The sequence below is a fragment of the Tarenaya hassleriana genome, unplaced genomic scaffold, assembly GCF_000463585.1.
Source record: "Tarenaya hassleriana unplaced genomic scaffold, ASM46358v1 Cleome44, whole genome shotgun sequence".
Taxonomy (NCBI): Eukaryota; Viridiplantae; Streptophyta; class Magnoliopsida; order Brassicales; family Cleomaceae; genus Tarenaya; species Tarenaya hassleriana.
In genome coordinates, this window is record NW_010967136.1 from 748770 (window position 1) to 769289 (window position 20520).

General features: G+C 30.5%; 3 protein-coding genes and 1 long non-coding RNA gene across 5 annotated transcripts; 2 read left to right on the forward strand and 2 right to left on the reverse strand.

The window, feature by feature from the left end:
• Nucleotides 1-7368: 7368 nt before the first annotated feature.
• LOC104825328 (glutaredoxin-C2) lies at nt 7369-8757 on the reverse strand. Its single transcript, XM_010557653.2, has 4 exons — nt 8627-8757; nt 8238-8326; nt 7766-7864; nt 7369-7676 (listed from the first exon to the last, which is right to left on the reverse strand). Exons 1-4 carry the CDS (start codon nt 8680-8682, stop codon nt 7594-7596), a joined length of 327 nt encoding a protein of 108 aa, XP_010555955.1. The 5' UTR covers nt 8683-8757; the 3' UTR covers nt 7369-7593.
• A 270-nt stretch (nt 8758-9027) lies between these two features.
• On the forward strand, nt 9028-12233 carry LOC104825329 (putative cysteine-rich receptor-like protein kinase 43). The gene is made up of 8 exons (XM_010557654.1): nt 9028-9604; nt 9784-10102; nt 10196-10318; nt 10449-10579; nt 10671-10881; nt 11158-11389; nt 11540-11690; nt 11792-12233. The coding sequence occupies exons 1-8, from the start codon at nt 9176-9178 to the stop codon at nt 12023-12025; spliced, it is 1830 nt and encodes a 609-aa protein (XP_010555956.1). The 5' UTR covers nt 9028-9175; the 3' UTR covers nt 12026-12233.
• Nucleotides 12234-13103: 870 nt separating this feature from the next.
• On the reverse strand, nt 13104-17431 carry LOC104825331. Of its 2 annotated transcripts, none has more exons than XR_773608.2 (2): nt 17343-17431; nt 13104-13414 (listed from the first exon to the last, which is right to left on the reverse strand). It is a non-coding gene; the product is annotated as an uncharacterized LOC104825331 (long non-coding RNA). The 2 variants fall into 2 exon arrangements; XR_002024612.1 differs by lacking the exon at nt 13104-13414 and adding an exon at nt 15080-15428.
• LOC104825330 (transcription factor MYB21-like) lies at nt 15636-18893 on the forward strand. The gene is made up of 3 exons (XM_010557655.2): nt 15636-16626; nt 17330-17459; nt 18366-18893. The coding sequence occupies exons 1-3, from the start codon at nt 16485-16487 to the stop codon at nt 18712-18714; spliced, it is 621 nt and encodes a 206-aa protein (XP_010555957.1). The 5' UTR covers nt 15636-16484; the 3' UTR covers nt 18715-18893.
• The last annotated feature ends 1627 nt before the right edge of the window (nt 18894-20520 follow it).

Below are 20520 nucleotides of genomic sequence, written 5' to 3' on the forward strand. Positions count from 1 at the left end.
ATTTTTATGAAGATTAAAAGTTCAATCCGATCTTCGGACAAGACAAGATCATACAGTCACATGCTGTAATACACCTCGGAGTAGCAAATGGAGAATTGCCCTCAAGAGATGATGCATCAGATTATGAGATCCCAGATGATTTGGAAGCTCATTCATTACTTGGAGTTTTCAAGGCGTCAAGAAAGATCCTTGCAGACTCAGAGATCAAGGTGAATTATGCTACCAACAACGTCTTGATGATCACATACAACAAGGATACAATTTCAAAGGAAGAAATGTAAGCAGTAGCAGATTTCGAATTAGACTTCTATCACTTAGAAAAAAAATTTGCAGGATTAGAAGAATCCATCAAGGAACAGCTCTGTAGTTTCCTGATGAGGTATGACGACCACAAATGCACTATCTGCAAAGAACTAAAGGACAAGATGGAAAAGAACAGCCAACCACCATCCAAAAAATCTGAAGACATGTGAAGAAAAAAGCCATGTGACTAGTTGATATAATATGTCGGACCCAATAAAAGATAAGGTTATCAGAAACCTTATCTCTGTAATCTATATTGTACAATTATGCAGTGTCATGTGTTTAAGTCGAGCCCCGGTTTGAGATTCTTATCCTGACCGATAGGGTTCCAAAGTTGTACAAATATGAGATCTCCCCGTTTGGAGAACTAAGAGTGAAATAAACCTACTTGTTTTAGAACTTTCTCTGAAAGATATCTCTTAAGAGATTGACTTGAATATTTTCATCTTCTGGAGGCCTTGAACATATTCTTTTGAATCACAAATCAATTATTCCAGAATTCTGGAACTAAACACTATCCCTGAATAAGATGAAAAAGCCGATCAGATCTCTGGATCACCAACGAGGAAACGATCATCACCAACACCAACCGACAGGGATTATTATCTACAAAAGCGAATCAGGTATGACATCAACTTCTGCATCTGATAATTTTATACAATCAGATGAAGAATATTTCTTTGATGGAATTATAGACATAAAAAAATATGAAAAATAAGTTTTGATCTTCAAAAAGATGAAAACTTCGAACAAACTATACTAGAAAAAATAAAGAAACAATTATCAAGAACAAACATAATAAAATTCAGAATCATGGTAGGAAAAACACCAGTACCAATTACAAACTACAGGAGAACTCATTCTACCAATTATTAACAAAGAACAAATCTTAGAACGACTAAGAAATTATCCCGAAAAACAAAGAAAACAAATAACTTACATACACTGTAGTACTATTCAAATAATTATAAAATCAACATTCAAAGAAGATATCGATTCCCCGATTACCTTTCAAATTAGAGATGACAAACTAACCAATTACAAAGAAAGTATTATAGCCGAAAGAAACGGAAATCTTTCTTCTGAAAAAATTAAATTTAACATTAATATACAACTCGGATTATCATTAAAAGATGATAACTCTATAATTATCCAATACAAACTAGATATAACAGATTTTATAGAAAAAGGAAATCACCATTTTTCTATAACCTATCAGATTAACTACGCATTAACAAATAGCCATCACAGTTTAAATTTTAGAAACAAAGATATTATAGAAATAGATGATTTATTTAAACCAGTCATTTATTTAAAAAGACCAAAGCAATAGAACCAGGACGTAAATCGTTGTTACGACTTAATCCAAGATTAAGAATACATGAATCACCATCTTTATTATTCAACACTGAACAATCGGAAGAAAAACAGGAAGACTACTCTAAATTACGAAAAACAATATCACAAATCAACAACCTTACTAAATGAATTTCAACGAAGATTTTATCGAAAAACTATCCCTACTAAACCTTGAAAGTTTACCATGTCTTGATCATCTTGAACAATTATTAGTTGAGACAATAGAAAGTATATTTAGAGGACGAATTTATGAAACAATTGAACGAAATAAACTTAATGAAGAAAATCGAAGAATAAAAATGATTAGCTCGATATTTTATGCAGTAAGAGAAATTAAAAGAGATATTATCGAAAATCCTAACGAATAAAATGGAAAAAATATAAAAAAAATATTGAATTATTAAATACACCAATACGATATTTCGAAACAGAAAGCAGTTTAAGAAGTATGCAATGTACAGTAGAAAAAGAACAAATTAATAATATAATTAGAGAATTAAATAAATTAATTATAATAAAAGTAATAAAAGTTGAATACTTTAGAAAACGTTCATCAAAAGATAATTGTGAATTGATCATGGCTTCCTTTTTTGGAAGAAACATTAAAAAGAATAAAGGAGATATTAAGTTTTTTTGAAAAATGAATTAAAATCTTATGAATAAAATATAATTATTATATTGAAGGACAAAATTGTAATTATTAAAATTATAAGGTCATCGTTGAAGTACAATCGACAATTAAAGTCATTTTTGAAAACGTTAGCGAAACACATGATTACATATGAATTGCTATAATTAGTAACACATATACAAGAGGCAGAACCGCAACACAAATTGAAAACAAAAATGGATTGGGATTTTCATCGAAGAAAATACAATACGGTACTGCTAAAATTGCTAGAATAAAGAGAATTTTAATAAAATTCATCTTAAGATATTTTATTTTCATAGAAAAAGAGAATAGAGTGACATGATTTGGTGTGAGTTGTTTGAGTGAATGGATGAGTGTATTTCATAGAATAAAATTTACTATTCCTACCCTTTAGGAATGAGCCCAAATTTGATTTTTTTTTAATATAGTCCTTGAAATTTATTTTTTTTAAATTATAAATAATTTTATCAATTTATATTATAAAACTATACATACAAAAATAATTAATCAAAACGAATTATTAATTATTTTGTAAATTAATTGATCATATTATATAATTAATTAATTATTAAAAAATCAAATAATTTATAATTGATGTATCATTATATAAAAAAAAAATTGGGAGAATCACCGTAAAATACCTGTACTTTTTCATGGTCTCAATTTAATACATGTACTTTTTTAATTACTGAATAATACCTGTACAATTGGTTTTTCTCCAAATAAATCCTATACTTTTAAATTATTGGCCAAAAAATATCTACCGTCAAATAACCGCCACGTAGACAAACAGAAATCCTACGTGGCGGCGAAATTCTCAACCTCTCTCCTAATCATCGCGTCATGTCATCGCCACATCAGAAATTAAATAAAAAATAAATAATTAATAAATAATTAATAAATTAATTAATAATAATAATTAATTAAATAATTAAAAATCATAAAATAAATAATAAATATATATATATACACATACATACATATATGCATATATACATACGTATATAAATATATACATACACATATATATATATATATACATACATATAAACACACACACATATATATACCATATATAAATATATATATATATACATACATATAAATATACATATACATACACATATACACATACACATATATATACACATGTTTATATACATACATATAAATACACACATATATATATTAATACATATATATAAACGTATATATATACATACATACATATACATTCGCTTATATATACATATACATTATACATACACATATATATATACATATATACATATGCATACACACATATATATAGATATACATGCATATACAACACATACACATATATATATACAACACATACATATACATATATATATATATAAATATATATATACATACATTTATATATTTATATGTATGTATATATATATATAGCATGTATATGTATATATATTATTTATATATGTATGTGTATGTGTTGTATATGTATGTATATATATGTATGTGTATGTGTTGTATATGCATGTATATCTATATATATATGTATATATACATACGTATATAAATATATACATACACATATATACATATATATACATACATATAAATACACACATATATATATACCATATATATATATACATACACATAAATATACATATATATGAATAATAAAAATATACATATATATACACATATATACATACATATATATATATACACATGTACATATATATACGTATATAAATATACACATCCACACATATATATATACATATATATACATACATATCAATACACATACATATATATAAACGTACATATATATATACATACATACATACATATACATTCGCATATATATACATATACATTATACATACGCATATATATACATATATACATATGCATACACACACATATATATATACATACATATACAACACATACACATACATATATAAATAATATATATACATATACATGCTATATATATACATACATATAAATATATAAATATATGTATATATATGTATGTGTATGTGTTGTATATGTATATATATATATATATATGTGTGTATGCATATGTATATATGTATATATATGTGTATGTATAATGTATATGTATATATATGCGAATGTATATGTATATATATATATATATGTATGTTTATATATATGTATTAATATATATGTGTGTGTATATGTATTGATATGTATGTATATATATGTATATATATATATATATGTGTGGATGTGTATATTTATATACATATATATATGTACATGTATATATATATGTGTATGTGTATATGTGTATGTATATGTATATTTTTATTATTCATATATATGTATATTTATGTGTATGTATATATATATTTATATATGGTATATATATGTGTGTTTATATGTATGTATATATATATGTATATATGTGTATGTATGTATTTATATACGTATGTATATATACATATATGTATATATATATGTGTATGTGTATATATATATTTATTATTTATTTTATGATTTTTATTTAATTAATTAATTATTATTATTAAGTAATTTATTTTTTATTTATTTTTTATTTAATTTCTGATGTGGCGATGACATGGCGCAATAATTAGGAGAGAGGTTGAGAATTTCGCCGCCACGTAGGATTTCCGTTTGTCTACGTGGCGGTTATTTGACGGTAGGTATTTTTTGGCCAATAATTTAAAAGTATAGGATTTATTTGGAGAAAAATCAATTGTACATGTATTATTCAATAATTAAAAAAGTACAGATATTAAATTGAGATCAGGAAAAAGTACAGGTATTTTACAGCGATTCTCCCAAAAATTGTAAAACTTTATATGTAAATTTTATTCCTAATATATTATTAGAGTATATTGAAATTTATTTTTGTGTAAATAACTATCAATAAAATTATAAATGATAATATTTTGCGTGGTAAATTTTTTAATTTATATATGTTAGATCTGACTATATATGGCAGTATTGCTGTCCGTAGAAATAAAATAATTCAGACGACATGGTCGCCCATAAGTAATAATGAAATCGCAATAATCTATTAATAAATAAGGCGGTATGGTTGACCAATATTAATAAGGCGGCATAGTCGTCCATGAATAATAATTGAGGCAACATAACCATTCATAAATTAATTATAAAGAATATCGGTATTCATATATATCTTGGGGTTAATTCTAATCAAGGATCAACGAATACATGTATATATCATAAGAACGAAAATATTATTATTAAAGATCAATTATCTTACATTTAGTTGTAGAAGAGCGTTCGTGTTGATAACGTGTTAACTAGAAGAAATATTACGACCCAGATATTAGATCGTTAACAATAAACCGAAAACTATATTTTGGAAGAATGAAGAACAATGTATTTCTAATTCTTTTCTCTCTTGAAAATGTACAAATGGAGGAACCCAAATGACCTATTTATAGAAATCCCGAAGTTACTGCTCATGTATATAGTCGGTGTGAACAGTAACCGTATATATGAACAGTAAATCGGTGTGAACAATAACGGTAAGCTCTATCATAAATATATTTTATTTATAACATGTTTCATATTTTTATGTATTTATCAAATTGTATAATATTTATATCATTTTAAACATTTTTAAAAAATAATATTTGAATTTTTTAATATTATTTTTTAATACATAAGTTAATAATTTATTAACCTAAAATTTATAATATGTCCGGGCCTCCAACATTTGTGGAACATCCTCTTACTAATTGCCTCTTATGGTTATAAATTTTTTAGAGATAAATCCAAAAAATACCTTCAACTATTCCATCTACACTAAAAAAATATTCTATTTAAAATTTATTATAAAAAATATCGACTATTAACTTTGAACAAAAAGACCATAAACTACATAAATTATTTTAAATCAATCTTTCACTTTAAAATTGTTATAAAAATTTATCATCTATCTAAATTATTCAAAAAAACTATTTTTTAAAAAATTTATTATAAAAATATATAAAACTTGAATAAAAAAAATCTATATAAATGATTCAATTCTAAAAATTACAATAAAAATATAATATTTATTTAAATTTATTATATTATGATATTTAAATTTTATATAAATATTATAAATATCAATTCTTATATAATAAATATGTACATAAATATTATATTTAAAATTGAATATATTTTGTTGATTGCAAATATTATATTTAAGTTTTATTATATATTAATATTTAAGGATAGCAAACTATTAATTTGATTTTTCTATAACAATTAATTTTTTTTAGAAATTTTTATAATAATTTTAATAAAATAATTCATCAAATACTTAAAATTATAAAAAAAAATATTCTATTTTAAATAGAAAAATCTATAACCAATAAAATATACTTAATTTATAATATTATACATTAAAATTATCATATTTTATTTTATTTTAAAAAAATTACGTATATTATCTTTTATATTTATAACTAATAAAATATATACAATTTACAACCTCTCAAATATTAATATAAGATAAAATTTTAAATATAATATTTGTATACATATATGTATATATATGTGTATGTATAATATTTATATAAATTTTAAATATGATAGATTTAAATAAATACTATAATTTTATTGTGATTTTTAAAATTGTATAATTTATACATGTTTTTCTATTTAAATTTATTCTATTTAAATTTATAGATTTTTATAATAAAGGTAAAGTATAATATTTTTTTGAATAATTTAAATACATGATTTTTTTCGTTAAAATTAATAGTTGATAATTTTTTATGATAATTAAAATAAAAGATTGATTTTATTCAATGGTCTTTTTTACTCAAAATTAATAGTTGATGATTTTTTATAATTAATTTTAAGCAAAATATTTTTTTGATGTAAATGAGATAGTTAAGATTTTTTTCTTTGAGTTTGTCCCATTTTTTTTTTTATCGAAGAAGAAACGCTAGTCAGATTTTAGATGGGTTTTGACCAAAAGAAAAAGAAAAAAAAAAAGTTTCACGTCATAACTAACTGCATTCGTTTTCAAGACAACTAACTACACATACGTCATAAGAGTCAGATTCTTGTTGTCATCAAAGGTTACAACCTGAGAGAGAAAATGCCGATTTCGGTTCCACATGAAGTAACACACTTATTAAAAGAGCATTCATCCAAGACATGGCCACACAGCTAAACGTTTTCACCCAATTGCAGAACAAAGAAACAAACATCTGAGACAAGAGAAAGAAACCATTATTAGTGTTTACTTGGAGTGGCGCTGTTCAAGCAGAGGTAGTGGCAGCCAGAGCTCCAGCTTCGGTCAGCAGAGGAACCAGCTTCCCCTTCTTGTGCAACCCTTTAGTGGCTGCGGAAGAAAGTATCACATCAAACGGGGATGAGATGAGACGACGAAACAAGAATATCAAAAACCATCTAAGGCTTTGTTATTATTACTGTCGCAGCCACCGATGTGGTTTCCCCCTATGAACACGTTCGGGACGGTGCGCTGTCCAGTCCACTCTGCAAGAGCTGATTGTATTCCGCTCCCATCGCCTGTATTGTTCCACCAACAATCAATGTTCTGTGTGGAGTTTATTTGAATGGCAGAATGGGCAAAGAATGATGCCAAGAGAGACATTTTTTTAAAAAAATATAGGAAGACAACAAGACAAGTGATGAATCCATATCTCATTTTCTCAGAGAAAAAGATATCCATCAACAGAGCCTAAAAATGGGTGAACGAATCAAGTAATAGCGGGAACAAACTACAGGATCCGGGACCAATTTAGGCAGGTCGACAGAACAGAACAATGTCAGGGTACTTGGAATGTTTTGAATATATGAGTATATATGTAAGCGCAGAGATCAATTTGGTAAAATCGAAATGGAGAGAACGAGATTTAGAAGCAAAATTCGTGAGAATTACCTTCCGTGTCGAGCTCAACGGCCTTGAATTTGACACCCACTTCCTGCAGAAGCTTCTTCACATCCACACAGAATGGACAGTACGTCTTGCTGCAATTCAAATTTCGAGGAATTCACGACCGAAAATTACAGCGTTAATCAGATGACAGTAATCTCATGACGATGATTCCAGTTAAGCAAAAGGTGAGATTCGTATATCAATGTACACGTACGTATATACAGATAAACACACACACACACACATCCAATGATACTTTTAACACTGGAAGAAGCATATACAACACCCAACATGTAGATACACATACATAGACGAAAATGGCGAATACAGAGGAGAGAGAGAGAGAGAGAGAGAGAGAGAGAGAGAGAGAGAGAGAGAGAGTCAAAGAGGACCTGAAAACGACAACGGGATTGTTGGCGACGATCTCTTTGGCCTTCTGCATAGCCATTTCGTCCCGATCTGAAACCCTAAGTCCGGCAGAGGAGAGGAGAAAAGCCGAAGCGAATGAAATTGAGGAAAATGTGTGGAGACTCTTCCTTTATATGAGGAAAGGGCAAATCCACCAGATTATTCCCTAACACGTTTTTTTTTTCCATGCAAACGCGTTGTCAACGGTTGCCATAGCTGACCCGAGTCGTCGATTTTATTGGGCCTTAATAGCCAAATTATGGGCCCTATCTATGTGGGCCTTAGTGGGCCTCAATAGCCATCTAATGGGCCCAAAAGAACACGGAACGGCTCCATCTATTTATCTCCTCTCTCTCGTTAACGCCATGAGATCGCAAGCTGAGTTGTCATTTTGCGTACCCTTTCTGTTTCTGTCACCTGTTTTTTTTTTGGGGGGGTCCAGTGTTAATTCCCTCTCCCATGGCGGAGAAAAGAAAAACCATTGTACCACCAAAAACGAAGAAACCCAAAAAAGAAGCTGCATTCTCTCTCCAATGGCGCCATCTCCATTCTTCATCCTCCTCCTCCCCTTTATCATTCTCGTTACGCTGTCAACGCCGTCGAACTCGACGCGTGTCTCTCGTTTCGACGTCATCTCGTGGGGCTGCAACAAGGACACCGTCTCCGACGGAGGGGCTTATCTGACATCTTACAGGATAAACATCGGTAAGATCCGGGATTACATGAGGGATCTCAAGTTCGGGATTCACGAGCACGGAGATCCGCCGCAGAGGATGTATTTATTGTCCCAGTGTATGAGCGATCTGACCATCGAGGAATGCGGCGTGTGCTGGTCACGCGCCACCGATCTCCTCTCTCGATGTTTTCCGGCCACCGGAGGCCGGATTTATCTCGACGGGTGCTTCGTTAGGGCCGAGAATTACAGTTTCTACGACGAGGCTATCACGCGTTACGACAGGAAGGTATTCTATTCTCTCGTTTCCTTAATTAGACTCGATTTTTGTGGGCAAACTAGATTTGTTGCGTATAGCTCATTCGATCATTTCGCTCAAGCTACCAATACTATGATTTCGTCGAAGTTTGAATATTGTGCAACACGTTTTGCCATGGTTTTCACATGCCGGGTGTAATTGTAGTGTAGATATGCGGTAGTGGCAATGAATCGACCTCTCAATTCGGGAACTTGGTGAAGCAAGTGACCAAAGACATCGTTGGGCGAGCTCCGAACAGTCAAGGTTTTGCAGTGAGTCAGAAGGGAGACCACCACCTAACTGCTTATGGGTTGGGGATATGCTGGCGAACACTTGACGAGGATGTCTGCAAATTATGCTTATCAGATGGAGCTTTATCGGTATCTGGTTGCTTGCCTTCCAAGGAAGGTTTTGCCCTGAATTCAGGCTGCTATTTGCGTTACTCCGACTATGCCTTCTTCAGCGATCGTGGCTCCATCGTTTCCATAAGTCAATCTCCCTCTCCCACATCTTTGTCTAAACTCTGTGTGACATTCAAGTTGTGAAGATTTTTTTTTATATATGAGATGCGTATATCTGCAGGTATAGCCGGCCCTTTTGTTGCATATATCATGTTTATTGCCATAGCGTGTGTATTGGCGATTACAACTGGATATTGGTGTGGGAAATGCATCTACATGCATACCAGAGGAAAGAAGCAAAAAGGTAACTTCATGTTGAAAAGGGAGATCTGGCCCATTCCCTTGTTCATTTTCCGAGCTCACTATACTCACAGAAAGAAGAAAAAGTAATGTTATTTATGTACATTCTGTAATACTTGCCCATCTAAGGATAGAGAAGGAGACACGGGCTATATGCGATGACTCGAAATTCATGCGGTTCAAGTACTCGACCCTTCAAAAAGCAACCAGCAACTTCGACGAGACTTGCAAGCTTGGTGTTGGGGGATATGGTGAAGTCTTTAAGGTCGTCTCGCCCTTTTTCTCCTACTCAAGAGGTGTTCAATCATATATAAGAGCATGCTTTCGTAATTTTTTTTTCTTTTGTGATATGGCAGGGAACTCTGCCTGATGGCAGGGAAATTGCGATAAAGCGGTTGCATATCAGTGGAAAAAAGCCACTGGAAAACATCCGCAATGAGATCGATGTCATTAGCAAATGCGAACACAAGAACTTGGTCCGTCTTTTAGGATGCTGCTTCACCAACATGAATAGTTTCATGGTCTATGAATTCCTTGCAAATACAAGCTTGGATCACTTCCTATTTCGTAAGATCCCTTTCGAAATTGCATGTTTTTGCACATGAAATTTCCCACAGGTGCACATGCACGCCCATAGATCATGTATCTGTGCTTTACATTGTCAATGCAGGAGCAGATTTTTGCATTGATCTTGTGGATAGGCGTTATCTGCTTGAACAAAATTCAATAGCAATTTATTAGCTATTATCCATATATTCCGGACCATGTTTATGTATATAACATGATTGTCTGTCTGGAAATCTTAAAACTTTTTTTTTGGTGGGAATATCCCTGCAAGTGAAGACCCAGAGAAGAAGAAAGAGCTCGACTGGAAAAAGAGGCTGACGATAATTTTAGGAGCAGCTGAAGGTTTAGAGCATCTTCATGAAGTGTGCCGGATAATACATCGAGATATCAAAGCAAGCAACATCTTGTTAGACTTGAGATACAAACCCAAGATCTCAGATTTTGGATTAGCCAAGTTTTATCCAGACAGCACCAAGGACATGCCTTCCTCTTCCATCGCCGGGACTCTGTAAGTAGTAACTCTTCGCTACTGCGAAAAAGGGGAAAAAAACATGAAAAGACATCAAATCCTTACTGGCCCTTCCGTTGATTCCATCCATATTCTTGTGTTCTTGGCCTTATTTTTTCTGATAATAATTGAAATGATCTTGGTCTGCAGAGGATATATGGCTCCTGAATACATCAGCAATGGAAGATTAACCACTAAAATCGATGTTTATAGCTTCGGAGTCCTTATTCTGGAGCTGACAAGTGGTGTCCCAAACAACACATTCAGATCAGACAACTCACTGGAAACACTAGTAACCCGGGCAAGTCTCCTTTCTATCATAACCTTCCATATGAATGAGAGTGTCTATGTATGTATGTATGTACAGTGGGGGGGCATGATGACATGGGAATGGTAAAACAGGTGTGGCAATGCTTTAGTTCGGACAAGGTAGAAGAGATGATAGACAAAGGCATGGATGACGATGATGAAGAGGGAGTGGAAAGGATCAAAAGGGTGATACAGATAGGTCTATTGTGCACACAAGAGGCTCCTCATCTTCGTCCTCCCATTTCTAAGGTTTTACAAATGCTTAGAGATCCTCACCTCCAATTGCCTTCCCCTACAAAACCCCCTTTCCTCGACCATACCTTGTAAAATTTATTTTACTTCTTTTTTTTCTCTAGGAAAATGCAAATTTTAAAAACAAGACACATATTTCACTATTTGAACTTTGGGTTCCTCATTACCTTTTTATTGGTAAAGGGTAATCCAATATGGGGTTCGAACTCGGATCAGATAGCATTTTGTGTTTTTACTTATTTATATTAAAAAAGAGGATATTTGGAGGTTTGTTTCGCTATTATATGTGTGTATATATACAAATTAAAAATAATTTTTAATAATTTAAAGGGAGAATCGTCATGTGTAAAAACCTTATGTTTTTTCTCAAATAAATGATTAAACTTTGTAAGTTTTTTTTAAGCAAATAAACCTTTATTTGACCAATAAATTATTGTGCTTTCAAAATTTTTTTTTTTTTTTGATAATCGGGTGATCTCAAACCCAAAGGTTCAGACTAATCCCGACCTACGTACACAAGTGGCATTTTCTTTACACTCTCTCTCTCTGAGTTGCTAAAGAGCATCATCATCATCATCATCATCATCATCATCATCATCATCATCATCATCATCATCATCATCATCATCATCATCATCATCATCATCATGGTGGTTCTCTCCATTCTTCTGTTTGGTTCTAATACTATATGATACCCAAAGGAAAGGAAGCGGTATTTGTATTAGTGCGTGAGGAAAATTCTGACAAACCATAACTATCATATATATGTAATGTCATTTAGAACGATTTTTATCACACAGTGGCGTTTATGCATATTAATTTCAAGGGGTCCACAAATTTTAATAATATAGAACGATTTTATCATATGCCATCAAGGCATGTAATGATTTTTTTTTTTTTTTTGGAATTATGAATTGGCTTTAAAAAAAAAAAAGAGAGAGGGAGACGTTACAAGTCGCTTGCGCATTTAAGCACTTAAGAAGGCTCCAAAACAGAGTTTATCAGCCACAAATTGGAATTAGTGGTTGTGATTTTATATGCCCAAAAACACATATTTTAAAAAAAATAATAATTGCAAAATATTAATCGGACCTAAACACAACGCATTCCAATGCGGGCCTCTTCCCTTTTCACCATCTAATTATTATACTAATAATAAATAAATAAATAAATGGATTAATCAAAAGAGCCTTTTTTGTAGAAATCAGATCTCATTCAGACAATTTTAGTTAAACCGACAACCTTCGCGCTTTTTTTTTTCCCATTTGCGGGGTTCCATTGAACCTTTATGACAAAACATAGAATTAAGAGTTTTTGCCTTTACTACTCGGTACTCATTTACGAACGTCTCTTCCTTCTCTCGTCTCTTTGTTATGCCAAAGATTCCTATCATTGACGCGCCTCCCTTGCGCGTGTTCACCACTCCCCGTTCCTCAATTCCCCGTAACAAGGAAAGTCGCCGATCTGGTTAAATAAGCAAACCATATGAACCAAATGATACATCACAGTAATCTAACTGAATTCGATATAAAAATCGAAATAAACCGAATTTGAATCTAATCGTATAAAAAATAATTAAATTTTTTTAAAAAATTGATATTTTATCAATAAAAACCGAATTCAACTAAAATAAAATCGAGCCAAAATCAATATATAAAATCGAATTTTTATAATTTTTCTAAAATTGAAATATTCAAACTCAAATATAACCTAATTGAATCTGAACCAAAACCCAAAATCTCTCTCCCTGTTATTAGCTAGTTATAACTAGAATAGAAAGAGGTAAACAATTTAGTAATATAATCGACAATTTATTATTATTAACACAAATTTCTCTAAAAGTATGATAATATTATCATTTTTAAAAATATTTAAAATTTATTTAAAATTTATAAAATAATTAGGTACCATATTTTAACAAAATATTATAAAAACAACACTTATATTATAAAATATGAAACGATCATATTTACCGTTGAATACTGAAAAGTTTTTAAAAATTTTAAATATTTATAAAGTTTTCTATGTATAAGAATAAAATAAATTGATTATATAATTTTTTTTAACCCAATAAGATACTTATAATATGATAAGAAAAACAAGAAAAGGAAAAAAAGAGCATCCACACCATAAATCATAATATATATATTATCGTCTAATAATAAGTGTGAAGTATACAACGGAACTGAACATCTCCTCTCCAATAACTTTTAGCTTTAGGGCCTATTTTTTAAGATAAATATTAGTATTAATTCAATCTAATATTTTTAAAATCGTTACTCAGATCAAATGTTTTTTATATACAATTACTATTCATTATATTATTGAATAAATAAATATAATCTTATAAAAATTAATTATGTTATACAGATATATTAATTAAAATTTAATATATAATTGATTTTATAATGCTTAAAATATATCAATAACAATTAAAAGATTTGTTTAAAAATTAAAAATAAATTATATTTATGATAAAAAAAATTTAAATTTATGAATTTTTTATAAAAATTATTATTATTATTATCATTAATACATAAAAGTTATTGATTATAATTAAATAATTTTTAAATTTATTAAATAATTTTATTATTATTTTTATATAATTTATAAAAAATATTATTTAATTTTTTAAATAATAATATTTTTTATTATATAAATTTATAATTTTATATAATGTATATGGTTTCCAAAAAAAAAATTGAGACGGTTCTACATATATAATATATGATACAGACCAATGAGGTAGATATAATTTCCAAAACGGTGCCGTTGCGGTGTTGAAGACGCGCTTGGGGAGGAAGGTGGGACAAAACGCGGTAGACACATCCACTTAATTCACAGCTACAGAAATTGGGTTCCTCTAAGACAGGGCTTAGACTGCTTGAACTTTCGTATGATATTGATGGGCCTAATCAATTGCTTTTTCTATTATGGAAAATAATAATAATAATAATAACTGCTCGTTATTATATTTATGATTTCCTAATACAGCTTATTAAACATAATTCAGTTTTGAAAAAAAAATAATATCTCATAACAATACTCTCTTTTGGATTTTCTTTTTTTTTTAAACAAAAAAAAACATCATGCATTCTCATTTCAGTTACCCAATATATTTGCAATTAATTAAAAAAATTAAATATCTACTAAATTAAATCTTCGTAGATTCAGCTACCCAATATAATAAAGTATGAAAATATGAAATATCTAAAGTTAATGGAATAGTTTCGGACAGGTACGCATGAGTTTTATCTTTTTATATAGCATGCCAGAGGTGTCATGTCAAAATAAACGGCGAGGAGTTTTGGTTCGTAGCTTGGGAACGCTGAGGCGTGTTTTTTGTGGATTTGAGATACCAAAAAAAATCTCCCGAAGTAAAAACGGCACGCAATCCGTTCCCAAGGTCTCGTGATGGTAAGCACCTCCTCCACCATTGCAGTGGCCGACCGCTCTCTTAAGACGCGAATCCCTTGGACTATGGAGAAATGATTTCACCCTTAGTTCAACTCTTATATTATTTTGGTAAATAATATATTGCAAATAAAAAAAAATTAGCATTCATCCTTGGGAGAGACCACGATCCTAATGGAATCGAAAAAAAAATATTTTTTTTAATTTAATTTTACTGTTGTCATTTCCCTATATATATACACATAATAAAGAATGAGTGTTTGTTTGATTTTATAATTTTACAGAGTAATTATATGTATAAAGAATAATATTAATCATATATTTCAAAATATAGACGCCATTTGTCCTAATGTTTAATAGCTTAATATATTTACATGATTGGTGAAGAAAGCACATCTGCCCTTAAAATTGTATATTACCTTATAGAGGTGCTCTTGTTCGACGTACCAACATATACGTGTAAAACATCAAGCATATAATTCGTGTTAAAAGGTGTATATATGTGACCAGAAATCTACATAAATACATTCATAGACAATATACATGAACACACACATACTACTATATGTGACCTGCATGCATGTCTCTCTCTCTCTATATATATATATATATGCATAGATACAAAAATGCATCGAGAGACCCGAATCTATATAAACATATGCATAATTTCACGGTTACATATGTACATCAATACATGCACATATACATAGACATGGATGATAATGCGAAGCCATGCAAGTATGTGTGCGTGGACGTGGAGAGATTCATATAAGAAGATAGTTAGGTCTTGAGGGATGCCATGTGTTTTCATAGATATTATATGGAGAGAGAAAAAAAAAGGAAAGTGATTAAGGAAAATGTGATTTAATTATTTTTATTAAGTTTCCATTAAGATTTGAATTAATGGTTATTAATGACGCAGTAAATATCAACTTATAAGCTCTTTCTATAAAAGCAGCAGCTACCCTCACTCCACACTCAATATCACAATCTATATATCTCTCTCTCTCCTCTTTTCTCTCTCTCTAAAAATATCTTATACATAGATCGACAATATAGTGAATACGTACATATAATATACTAATAATAATATAATAATCTGCAGGGAAAATAAATAAAAATGGAGAGGAGAGGAAGTGGCATTGTTTCGGGAGAGGAGGATGTGAGGAAAGGGCCATGGACGATGGAAGAAGATCTGATTCTAATTAACTACATCACCAACCACGGCGATGGTGTTTGGAACTCTCTTGCCAAAGCCGCAGGTTCATATTACATCTCCGTATTAATATATCATTATACATCTTTATACTATGATTCTATATGCATATATATGATGCATTATGTACTATAATATGAAATATATATATACACACACGTAGAGAGTGTTTAGTTCGACACAACCCTAGCTAGCTTTCTGAATATTTTTAATGAAAGGCTTTTTTTCATCATTTTTCGAAGCATCTTATATACATATATATTATATCTATTGCATACATCATAAAGATACATAGAAATATACACTATATTTTCTATATTAAAAAAAGTAATATTTTGATTTGTTTGTATATATCATGATACTTTAATCTGTTAGATTCAAGCAAAACCCTTTTTTTTCTAGTTATCTCGATTTTTTGGTCGTGGGAGAACACAACCAAAACATAATCTTTCCTCATAAATATAATCAAAATCATTAATTAGGGTTTCTTGATGTTTGGAAAAAACATTAAGATTTAAAAAGTATATATATATGTTCGTATTTATACCCTCCACAAGCAAATGACTACACAACGGCAATATAGAACTCAAGTAACTTTAGCACTGCTTACTGCTTAGATCCAACGAGGGCAACGTATTCTCATCTTGAAAATGCTCCATATATATATAACATATGCACCTTATAATTAATGCTTATATATGTAACGAATTAATTAATTAATAATAATAATAATAATGTTGTATGTATAGGTCTAAAACGCACCGGAAAAAGTTGTCGGCTGCGGTGGCTGAACTATCTCCGCCCCGACTTAAGACGTGGAAACATCACTTCGGAGGAGCAGCTCGTCATCATGGAACTGCATGCAAAGTGGGGAAACAGGTCAGTATTATGACGTTGCATTTGCATATATCCCCGCATACATAAACAGTGTATATATATATATATGCGGATGCATATATGATTTTTGTAACGAGAGAACAGAGGCAAAATCTTCGAACTTTGGATCGTATATATACTTTTGAAGATCGCTCAATCTATTTTTAAAGACAATAAAGTACAAGCAATTAGGTGACTGAGCAAATTGGTGGCCACTAACTTGGGCTGTTCTCAGCCATCAGTTCGGTTTTTTTAACCACGTGCCGAAATTTCGTGGCTACTAAAATTAACCCTCGTGCCGATTCCCAAAAACTCATGGCTACAAATAAAGACTCTCATTTATGTTTTTTTTATTTGATTTTTTCTATCTAAACGTAGACAATGGTACGAGGTAATGAATATGTAATACAAATAATGCTTTAGTTTCGATATAAGAGCGATTTAGTTTGTGGTTTATGGCTAATCACATATGTGCAATTAGGCACAGGCTGCACAGACATGAAAAATAATAGATACCAAAGTCATGTTACACAGTCCTGAAATTATGAAATATCTCCAAACACATTTAGATTCATTAAATAATTTGTTTCATTTGTTGTTAAAATTTCCACATATCAAATATTTTACCCGTCAAGATAATTTGTGTGCATATCTTTTTACAATATCATGAATTATAATGTATAAAATAAATAATATTGCTCTAAATTAAAGTTATTACGTACAAAGCCTTATCATTTTAAAAAAAAAAACAAAGTGATGTAGACATAAACCGTAATGTACTGCCTCTCTACCTTCATCAAATTGGACCTAACCTCGAAATCATGTGTTCATCATTATATACTTAGTTATGTTTTTATATTTGTTTTTATTTTTTAATGATGCAATCATCTCTTAATTAATCATCTTTAGATGGTCGAAAATCGCAAAGCATCTCCCTGGAAGAACAGACAATGAAATCAAGAATTTTTGGAGGACTAGGGTCCAAAAATACATCAAGCAATCCGAAACGACATCAGCCGTTGGATCACAGGGCTCTGAGATCAACGATCAACCGAGCTCGAGCCAAATCTTCAGTGCACAAGAAGCAATGGAGACATACTTTCCAACGACGTCGTATCAGGCAAACATGGAAGTGAATTACGACTCTCCTATGTCGTCGGAATGGCTGATGCCAATGCCGATGCAGATCGATCAGACCGGAGAAAACTATTGGACCATGGATGATATATGGTCCATGCAATTACTTAATGGTAATTAGTTTATTCAAAAAAATTTAATTAAAAATAAAAAAAAGATGGGTCATGTGTTAGGCCTGCTTATACTTTTATTTCAATGTAAAGTGCGTTAGTACTTTACACTAATATGGTTTGTTTCCATGTTTAGTGGTATGCTTAATTTGTGGGGGGATATATTAATATATCTTTGTTCGGTGTTATATATAATTCAGTTTTAATTATATATTGCTTTTTGGATGACTGTGGCATATTGAATTTTTTACTTTATACACATTTTTTTTTGGGAATGTGATTATTAATACTCAATTGAATATATATGTATATATAACTCTAAATTTTTATTGGTGAATGAGAGATTAAATTTTTAAAAAGTGATACGAAATTAAACATAGACCAGTCATTTTTATGGCATGGTTGATATATATATATGTTGAAATCCGGAAGCGAATTTAATGTTAATAAAAATCCATATATACATGTGTACACATGCAATTTGCGTGTATATGTACATGTGGGATGCGTGTACATATCACATGACGTACCACCCATGGGCATGCAGAAACCTAATCCAGCCTATCACCAGAGGACAGGTGTCCCATTGAGGTAAAAGTGTATGGTGTGGTACATCCTTTGTTGACCTTTTTCGACCATATATCCATTTTTGTGCACGGCCATGCAACATGTAGAGCCCGACGTGAGCCTAACACAGAAAACCTAAAACATGAAGATGTAGTTATTAAATTCACTACATGATCCAATTAAAACAATATTCTATCCATATTAATGTTCAATCATATTTTGTTGTTGAAAATATTTTGTCTTTCACATTTTTACATTGATTGAATACCAATTAATTAATATTTATGATTTACGGGTTATTTTACAAAAAAAAAATATATAAAAGAGATATTTATGTCAGCATAGAATGTGTATACATTTGTTATAGTGAGAACCGGAATTTAAATAATTGGAAGAACCGGAAATTTATAGGTGGACGACAGAAGATTAGGTCGAGCATGGCATATGCATTTAAGGTTTACCCAACCTTTTCTTTTTAACTTTAGCAAGGAAGTATGTTTTCCGAACAAATTATGGGTAAGATAAATCAAAGTTCTGTTTTCTCTCCTTTATGCATTGTGTTAATAGATGAAAAGGATAAACACTAATCAAATCAAAGATGACCAAACATTACAATTTACAAATGTTTGTGTGTGTATATATATATACAGTCTATCTGAGCATAATATATGTATATGTATGTATGTATGTATGTATGTATGTATGTATGTATGTATGTATGTATGTACCCCCGCCTATATTATGGTCGTAAAACGATGATTTAGATATCCTATTGAATTGAATATCTAGATATACATGCATATATACATACTCAAAACATCATTTGTTGATTCGTTCTTACATATATTTTGATATGTGTATGTATACCGTATACGTACGTACATGAGTGTGTGTTGAAATGTGAAGTGTTGATCTGGGCTGTTCGTTTCGATATAACCCACGTGATTCTCGTGTAGAAATTGAGGACTCGCCATGTGAATTGTAAAGGAGAATCACATGGGAGTTCGGCCACAAGTGGTTGCAAAAACGTGGAAGAATTGGTCTTATATTTTATTGCTCCTTTCTTCCAATCCAATATAACATCGAAGAACTAGAAACCCCTAAACTCCCATATTGCTTCTACCATATGTGTATATATACATAGACACATATAAAAATTCTAATTTTTATTGTATATAAATTTCACGTAAAAAGTAAAAAATTAATTGTTGTTCGGGAACAGATATAATTGGATCGAAGTTTTGGTGAAT

Bases quoted from the DNA above. Each gene is read 5' to 3' on its own strand.
- LOC104825328 (XM_010557653.2), bottom strand. From the start codon at position 8,682: ATGGCTATGCAGAAGGCCAAAGAGATCGTCGCCAACAATCCCGTTGTC. The intron at 7,865-8,237 runs GTAATTCTCACG...GGAACAATACAG, and splicing joins CGTTGAGCTCGACACGGAAG to GCGATGGGAGCGGAATACAA. The intron at 7,677-7,765 runs GTAATAATAACA...TTTCTTCCGCAG, and splicing joins CCACATCGGTGGCTGCGACA to CCACTAAAGGGTTGCACAAG.
- LOC104825329 (XM_010557654.1), top strand. From the start codon at position 9,176: ATGGCGCCATCTCCATTCTTCATCCTCCTCCTCCCCTTTATCATTCTC. The intron at 9,605-9,783 runs GTATTCTATTCT...ATTGTAGTGTAG, and splicing joins TCACGCGTTACGACAGGAAG to ATATGCGGTAGTGGCAATGA. The intron at 11,390-11,539 runs GTAAGTAGTAAC...CTTGGTCTGCAG, and splicing joins TCTTCCATCGCCGGGACTCT to AGGATATATGGCTCCTGAAT.
- LOC104825330 (XM_010557655.2), top strand. From the start codon at position 16,485: ATGGAGAGGAGAGGAAGTGGCATTGTTTCGGGAGAGGAGGATGTGAGG. The intron at 16,627-17,329 runs GTTCATATTACA...TTGTATGTATAG, and splicing joins CTCTCTTGCCAAAGCCGCAG to GTCTAAAACGCACCGGAAAA. The intron at 17,460-18,365 runs GTCAGTATTATG...AATCATCTTTAG, and splicing joins CATGCAAAGTGGGGAAACAG to ATGGTCGAAAATCGCAAAGC.